Genomic DNA, 9,371 nt, shown 5'->3' on the forward strand with positions numbered 1-9,371 from the left:
ACAGGTCGGTGTGCTTGGCGGCGGACGCGCGCGCGGCCCGCCTGGACGCCGCCCTGCGCGCGCAGCAGTTCCTGCACGACGCGCTCGAAGTCGACTCCTGGCTCGCTGACAAGGTACTCCAAGCCATCTAGAGCATACAGGCTGCCTCTGACTTGAATCCAAGTCGGATTCTACTCATAGAGCAGGCATAGAATCGATGGTCAAAATTATCGAACCTAACCTAACCTACGCTACTTTAGATATTTTATGATTGTTTTTTTGGAGTCTTTTTGTATTTTTTATTTCAGCTCCAAATTTGTTACTATTACGGGTAAAAGCAGGAGCCCGCGTGGGAACTATGGACCAAGCCCTCTTGTTCTGAGAGGAGGCCTGTGCCCAGCAGTGGGACGTATACAGGCTGGGAGGGACGGGTAAAAGACTCCAAAAAAAACTAACGTAATTTGATTGCTTAGTAGCGACATCTCTTGTCTGGGTGAGCGTTTAGTTCCGAAAGAATGTTACGTCTCTCGATGAGAGCGGAACATAGATGTCGCTAGTGCTACTGCTTAAGTAGCGTAGTAGAATAAAAGCAACCTGAGATATGTGTGCATAGGAAAAATTCGTGTCTAGATTCCTGCCCAGCGGTGGTGTAGGGTTATAGCACGCAGCACGGATTGCTGAGGACCTGGGTTCGATTCCCAGCGCTGGCCTCTTTCTGGTTTTTCTGTGCATCCATTCTCAGTTTGTATTTTCGGTTTAGATATTTTGACCGTCGAGTTTTGAACTCTAGATATAATTTTCGATATTCAGACACGTCCCCAACTGTGCTACTTTTGTTCTACAACTTTTTATTAATATATGTGTCGACAGAGACAGAGTGTAGTTGTATATGTAGATTAGTCAGTTTATCTACACCCATGTAGTAAATCCTCAATTATGCGTTCAAAAACCATAGGTAATGACCAGCATTACGACATTGGATCTATTATGAACACGGCTGTATCGTAATGGTCATTACGATACAGATTTCATACATCATTACAGCACGGAGGGGGGGGGGGCGCGCGACCACGTGCAGCAGCAGTCGTCGCGGGCGCAGCTCGTGGGGCAGACATACCTACCTAGTAAGAGTTAATGGTTCTTGAACACATGATAGAGGATTTAATATATGGTTATAGATAAAACCTTGAATGCAACTGTACGTAATTAGGCCTTAAAACACTCATGTGACCCTATTATGAAACTCGGCTACGCCTCGTTTCATAAACCCACACTCGTGTTTTAAGGACCCCTATTACGATACAGTTGCATAAAATACTATTATGGAATGGATATTTTTGCAGGCGGCAGCGCTCTCTTCGGCAGACGTCGGCAGGGACCGGCACCGCGCCACGCAACTCCTGACCAGGCACAAGGTAAGGAAACAATGAGGGTATTTTAAGAGGCGAAAAAAAAGTAGCGTCAAGTCGCCGCGTCGAGCAGCAGACCCAACATGGCTGCTTGCAGGAATATTAGAAGCTTACATTGCATTTTGACAGGTGACACTCTTTACCGGCTCGGATAATACCGACCCCGTTTTTCATGTACACACCCATAGAAGCTGGCTGCTTGCAGGAATGATCTTGGTCTTGGAAGCTGGTTTAAATAAAAGAAATCGGAGTAAATGAAAACAAAAAAATAACAGATGTCTTTTGTTCTTTTCCAACGATAAAGCTCAACATTGTCAGCTTTGTCGCTACTTCATGTGACCAGATTTCTCGCTGCAAACGAGCGACGAGCAGGTGCATGAGGCCGCACCTTCAGGCTTTCAGTTGTTTAATTAACGCATTGTACTTATAATATATATAGATATTTGTATGAATAATACGAATCTTTGTTCTCGGGTCTTGGATGTTCAATATGAATTTAAGTATGTTTATCCGTTGCCTAGTGTCTATACTACAAGCTTTGCTTAGTTTGGGACTAGGTCAATGAGGGCTATCGTTTTTTGTCTCACTAGATGGCGCACTGTTGCGTGAGGTTTTTAAGTATGACTTTCAAAGTCTGTTATTACGGGCGTGAAAACAAAGTTTACATTAAAAATCATATTTAATACACCTTTAAAACCGTACCATAAAAAATATGGAGCATGCCACAGTGTTGCATAGTCCCGTTTTGTTCGGAAAAAAGGGGAGGACAAAGGTTTCGAAAGACAAAACCGTATCAAAACACAGACATTCATTGCCCCGGAACGCATATTTGCCATAATTAATTTCAGATATTGCAAAATATTCACAAAATTATTCTAATTATAAATAAACCCGCGTAGCTCACCCAAAAACTATGAGATTTGACATTTCGGAGACCTCACGCTACACTAGCGCCTCTAGCGGCGAATTCATACGCGACAGCCCTCATGGGTGCCAAGTGTCCCGTGATATTTATTTATTATTATTAATGTTTTGACCCCAGGCGGTAGAGCTAGAGCTGGACACATACGCAGCTATAATATCTGAGATGGGCCACGTGGCGTCGTCGATGGCGGGCGGGGGGCACGAGGCGGGGGGCGCGCTGCTGGCGCGGCACCGGGCGCTGGACGACTCGCTCCAGCGGCTCCAGAGGCTCGCGGCCCAGCGGCAGCGAGCGCTGGTCGAGAGCGTCTGCCGGTGAGTACTACTGTACCGCTAATACTGCAAACAATCAAGAAGAAGAAGATTTATTTATTTGCCAACATGAACAATACAGGATAGGCACACAGAATACAAATAGACAATAAACTAATTAAATACTAAATTTAGACGACCAGATGGCCTAGTGGTTAGAGAACCTGACTACGAAGCTTGAGGTCCCGGGTTCGATTCCCGTGTCGGGGCAGATATTTGTATGAAAAATACGAATGTTTGTTCTCGGGTCTTGGGTGTTTACTATGTATTTAAGTATGTATCTATCTATATAATTATATTTATCCGTTGCTTAGTACCCATAACACAAGCTTTGCTAAGCTTACTTTGGGACTAGGTCAATTGGTGTGAATTGTCCCGTGATATTTATTATTATTTATTAACTAATAAAAAATGGGTTTGCCAGTCCCTTGCACTGTGTGGCAAAAGGAACAGGCTCAGCTTATGCTGCGCTTGCTCAGAAGCTGCCAGCGCTGGTTTCAGCCTGCCCCCGTTGACTCAGGCTAGCTAGAATGGCTTAATGGATTTAATGGAGCCACTAAAGCTCTTTTACATTTCACTTTTTAGAATATAATAGAATAGAATAGAAACGTTTATTCGCTAATTCGCAAATTACATAAGTACACAAAATAAAACAAGTATAAAATAAATATTAATGACAGTATTTGCGAAATCGCGAAACGGTCTCAACTCAGCATAGTGTTGGCCGTTTTAGGGTTCCGTACCCAAAGGGTGCCAACGGAACCATATTACTGAGACTCCGCTGTGTGTCACAGGGCTCTAGTCTCTTGAGTCGTAATAGTACACATTTGAAATTATCACAAAATTATTAAAATATTAATGGGGACTCCCATACAACAAACTTGTTTTTGCCTTTATTCGCTAATGTCTAATGTTGTATAGATAATGGTACGGAGTCCTTCGTGCGCGAGTCCGACTCGCACTTAGCCGGTTTTACATACTACCAGCGCTTTCGGAAAGACCATCATTGCCAAGAAGAATGCGCCGCAAGAAACTTGACGGATAGTCATTTTTTTCAAAATAAATAATTACAAATAAAATACCTGCTTATAAACTACAGTATAAAATTAAAGAAAAACTAAATCTAAACATCTTAACTAATATCTATCATCCAACTATATCGGATATTACAAGGTAGTTTTTGACACTGACTTACTTTAAAGCTCTAAAAGAGGGAGCTGGAGCCTAAGGAAAGTGTGAAGGCACTGTTGCCAAAAAAATAATAAGGGTATAGTTAACAATATTAATTCGTATCTGCACGGACGAAGTCGCAGGAAGCAACTAGTTAGTATTTGGTTTGTTCCAGTCATGAATACCTGGCAGAAAGCGCTGAGCTGGAGGAGTGGATCCAGGAGCAGTACGCAGCAGCAGCCAGCGAGGACTACGGGCAGGACTACGAACACTTGCTGGTATGAACACTTGGCGGCTGTTCCTCGAAATGGTTTCGGAATTAGACCACATTGTAAAGAATGTGATCAATTGAAATACAAACTGAAATATAGATGCACAGAAAAAACAGAAAAATAATACCATCCCTGGGAATCGAACCCAGGTCCTCGTAATCCGTACCGCGTGCTATACCGCTACACCACTGATGGTGATACGCGGTACGGATTACCGAGTACCTGGGTTCGATTCCCAGTGATGGTTTTATTTTTCTGTTTTTTCTGTGCATCTATTTTCAGTTTGTATTTCAATTTAGGTTTTACGGGATGACCGTAAAAGTAAAAATTTGGAATTGAAATGAAAAATACAAAAAGATTCCAAAAAAACCAATCTTCATATAATCAATGCCAATTAGCTTCGTAAACTTCAGTAATTTAGTTGAGAGAGCGAGACGAACACGAACTTTTCCGACAAAATACGATGATAAACAAAACGTTATTCGATACACCAAACAACTGGTCTCCCTCAGATCCTGCGCTCCAAGTTCGAGGAGCTCCGCCACCGTGTGGAAAGCGGCGCTGAACGGTTCAGCCAGTGCGAAGAGCTAGCCAAGAAACTGCTGGCATCTGAGAGTCCCTATATAGCAGACATCGAGAAACGACAGGAGGCGTTAGGGTACGTCTGACATTTAATGTTTATTACAAGGTTATTATCATTTCGTCTAAAAAAGCAGCTGGTCTAAGTAGCAGCTAGTCTTAGTAGCAACTGGTCTAGTAGCAACTGGTCTAAGTAGCAACTGATGTAAGTAGGAACTGAACTAAGTAGCAACTGGTCTAAGTAGCAACTTCCAGTAAATGTAGTTAGTGGTTTAACTAAATGATAATAAAAATGCTGACAAACAGCCTTTCCGATTAGTAGGCGTATCCTATGATTAATGTAATTTCCTTATTGAGTTAGATATAAGAACGACAATTAGACTCGTTAAAATCTTTAAAATCTAAGATTACACAAACACAAAACACAAACATCACGCCTGTATTCCCAAATGGGGTAGGCAGAGCACACGAAACGTTACCGCTTCGGAGCCACTTTTAGCAATTTAGGTTTTAAGTTTGACAAAAAAGGTACAATAGTGACAGGTTGCTAGCCTGTCGCCTACGGTATACCTTAACCTATATCCTCAGTCGCCTCTTACGACATCCACGGAAGAAATGTAATTGATGTGTAATTCTAACCCGACACCACACGAGTAATAAAAATAAAATAATAAAATCTAAGATTAGAATGTATGTATGTATGTAAACTCTTTATTGTACAAAAGAAAAGAAACAAAACAATAAGTATAATGTAAGCGGAAGATTATTTTTGTAATTCAGTGAAATAAACAGTATTTTTTTAACTGCTCTATGTAGCAACTGGTCTAAATAGCAGCTGCTCTAAGTAGCAGCTGGTCTAAGTAGCAGGCGGTCTTAGTAGCAACTGGTCTAAGTAGCAAGTGCTTTTTTTTAGATGAACTGATACTAAGTCTCTCCAACCTCCGAAATAATAGGAGATCTATGGGGGAAACCTCTGTCCAACATTGGACGCCCGTGCTTAAAAAATATATACCTGCAGCTATCTCCCTCGAAGAATTGCCATCGCTATTCAACGAGGGAATGCTGCCAGCCTTTTGGGCACCATGCCACGGGGGCATTTTTTAAGATTTAATTTAGTTTAAAGTTTTAAATAGGTATTTATAATTAATTAATTACTTTTATTTATGATTTATTCTTTTATGTATGTGTATCCTTAGTTTGAATAATTGTTTTAATATAAAACTTCGATAGCGCGATGTGTGATGCTTCAGTTGTTCTATATGACAACTAGATGGCGCTAGAGGTCTTTAGATAACAGGATAATACGTACAAAGGTGAACTTATCCCTTATTTCATTGTTGATACTGCTTGAAGTTATTGTTAAAGTAAAATAATGATGTACATACAGGGACGAGACGAGGGAGGAGGCGCTGGGAGTTCTTAAAAACCTACGGTAACAGCAACAGTTACCGCTTTGTCAGTGTCGCCTGTCCGTGTTTGTTTAGCTGTTTGTTTGTTTGTTTGCTTTGTTAAACTGTCTTCAACTGTCGGCCATTGGTGCAGTGTTAAAAGGTCATCATTCGAGTGTACCAACCGCCTCAACTCATGGTCACATTTTCGATGAATGGTCTGTAGAATTTGGTGATCTAGATTATTTTTTGGACCGAAAATACAAACTGAGACAGATGCACAGAATAACCAGAAAAAAGGACCAGCGCTGGGAATCGAACCCAGGTCTCAGCAAACCGTGCTGCGTGCTATAACCCCATACATATCTCAGGTTGCTTATATCTACTATGCTACTTAAGCAGCAGCACTAGCGACATCTATGTTGCGTCAAGAGACGTCACATTCTTTCGGAACTAACCGCTCACCCAGACAAGAGATGTCGCTACTAAGCAATCAAATTACGATTGGTTTTTTGGAGTCTTTTACCCGTAAAAGTAACAAATTTGGAGTTGAAATAAAAAAAAAAGACTCCAAAAAAAACCAATCATATTTTTTAGACATTAGCTTTTGCCCGCGGCTTCGCCCGCGTGGGATTCGGTTATCGCGCACTGTTCCCTCGGGAACTGTGCATTTTTCCGGGATCAAAAGTAGCCACTCTCTGGCCCATAAACTATCTCTATGCCAGAAATCACGTCGATCCGTCGCTCCGTTTCGACGTGAAAGACGGACAAACATACAAACAAACTTTCGCATTTGCACAGGCAACACGCCAAAATTCGTCTGGAACAGACGCGTAGGCCTGATGATGATCGGAAACCGAAATCATAGAGCAGCACTGTTCGTTTTGTGCTGGCCACATTATTTTTACATTTGACATTTAAGACTGTCATTTTAGTATCTTGGTTTCACAAATCGACCATAGATATAAAGCGTTTTTTGGTCGGCTTATGCCGATTCTGCGTGGATAGACACAAGGAGACCCTTAGCGTCAAAGAATAACAAACTTAGGGGAGCACTCAAAACCGACATGACTTTACCGGCCGAGCAATACCGACCTGATATTTGGTAGTTCAAATGGCTTCGAAATAACAGCGCGGTAAATTCTTCTTCTTAGTCGACACACTCTTGTCAGAGTGGGTTCGCATTGCGCAGACGAGTACATGGAGAGATGTTCGGTGGGTCGCAGACCCTTTCGAGGACAGCCCTCTTAGCGATGTGCTTCCATTTCTGCCGGTTAGAGGCGTTGCGAGTACACTGGACCATGGTGGACTCAGTAGCTTTTTATCTCAAAATCGGTAAATTCCGGTCACGCAATATCTACCCGGTATGAATAAGTAGGTACGCTAAACATTACCGACCTGATAATTACCGGCATGATAATCGGAGCCAATAATTACTACATGTTTATCCCGCCCGTTTGTGTTAGGTTCCATTGTGGCAGCAGCCGGCGAAGCGCCAGGACTAAATTAAGTTATTTTCTACTAAATTCATTAATATTCAGTGTACACGAAAAACGGGTTCGGTATTGACGTACGATAATTATCTGGTCGGTATTTATCAGGTCAAGTATGGTCACGCGTAACCGCATACCGGGCTAATATTTAGTGGCATGGCATTCAATGTGCGTGTACACGAAAAACAGGGTCGGTATTGTCCGGGTCGGTAAAGACTGTCACCCACAAACTTGCACACCACGCGCAAATTTCGCATTTATAATATTTGTACGAGTAGGATACTGAACCTACTTTACTCGATTAAGGCACTTGTCCCACGCCGACGACGAGCGAGAAGCTAGCAGAGCGAGTAACTAGAAACGAGTGGGCGAGCAGTGAAAAGCGAGTGTTCGAGCACGACGGGCGATTACTCGCTCCACTCGCTCGAGCCGGGCGGCCGCCAAGCTAACAGCGCTGAGCGAGTATCGCTGAGCTATTATAGCCCAGCGAGTTTTATAGCTCTTGTCGCTGCGACAAAAGGTGTAAGAGCGAGTTCTCGCCGGCAGTGTGAACCGCCAGCGATCAATTATTAATATATATGTCTCTTTTACTCACACAGGATCTTATATCTTTTGTTCGTTTCTTGAGCGAGAAAATAGTCGATAGCCAATCGTTTCCTCGCCGGCGGTGAGACCTACTTAACTCGCCTAATGTTTTAATTTCATTCATCAGCTAAATTTAAATTACGCGAATCGGCAGTCGATTTTATTTCGTCGTGCAAAAATTAACATGTTACTAAAATATGCTTGGCATTCTATGCTTTTGTGTCTTGATCATGATCATAACTTAAAACTAGAGTTTACATCTACATAAATTGCCTGTGCGCTTTATTTGTACAGAAAATCGAATCGTACTAAAACCATTGAAATAGGAAAACGTCGTAATGTAGTCAAAATACCATATACAAGTCCCGTACAAGTAATATTTACCTCGACGTTTCGGCAACGTTACAGTTGCCGTGGTCACGTGTACACTCCCCTAGATGGTATTTTGGCTATGAGTGAGAATCTCGAAAGTTTGAAACGTTATACGTCGTAATGTAATTTTAAAGAGTTCAGTATTTTTTTTTTACATAAAGTATATGTGTTTTATGTTTGTTACCTCAGAACTTTACATGTACAGTCTAGGGCATAAATATCTATACAGCCATAATGTCAAATGTACATGGTGTAATTTTGAACGTGATCCTAAATAATACTTTCTAGGTCAGTTAATGCTGGACAATATAATGTATTACAACTCACTTGTCGAAATTAATCAGATAAAATTTGCGACTTCCATACATTATTGATATTAATTCACCAACTTGATTGATGTAACCGCAAAGGACCCCGGACCTAAAGTATGGAAAATGTGGTTTCAGTTGAATATCCTGAGGTTTTGATATGTTATAGATTTGTTCGTGGTTGTCAATGAGGGCTATCGCGTATGAATTCGCCGCTAGAGGCGCTAGTGTAGCGTGAGGTCTCCGAAATGTCAAATCTCATAGTTTTTGGTGAGCTACGCGGGTTATTTATAATTAGAATTTTGTGAATATTTTGCAATTATCTGAAATTAATTATGGCAATTATGCGTTACGGGCAATGAATGTCTGTGTTTTGAGACAGTTTTGTCTTTTGGAAACTTTTGTCCTCCTTTTTTTCGAACAAAACGGGACTAAGCAACACTGTGGTTGCTGGATATTTTTATGGTACGGTTTTAAGGTGTTTAAATATGATTTTTATCTAAACTTTGTTTTAACGCCCGTAATAACAGACTCTTAAAAACCTCACGCAACAGTGCGCCATCTAGTGAGACAAAAAACGATA

The 9,371-nt window shown here is 41.6% G+C and overlaps 1 protein-coding gene across 1 annotated transcript in view; it reads right to left on the bottom strand.

Moving 5' to 3' along the window:
* LOC141443153 (spectrin beta chain, non-erythrocytic 5-like) overlaps positions 1-9,371 on the bottom strand; it is a 181,496-nt gene that overhangs the window by 90,000 nt on the left and 82,125 nt on the right. The window contains 1 exon segment of the mRNA XM_074108361.1: positions 2,458-2,618. Coding sequence (XP_073964462.1) covers positions 2,458-2,618 — 161 coding nt within the window.

This window comes from Choristoneura fumiferana, chromosome 26 (assembly GCF_025370935.1).
Source record: "Choristoneura fumiferana chromosome 26, NRCan_CFum_1, whole genome shotgun sequence".
Classification (NCBI taxonomy): domain Eukaryota; kingdom Metazoa; phylum Arthropoda; class Insecta; order Lepidoptera; family Tortricidae; genus Choristoneura; species Choristoneura fumiferana.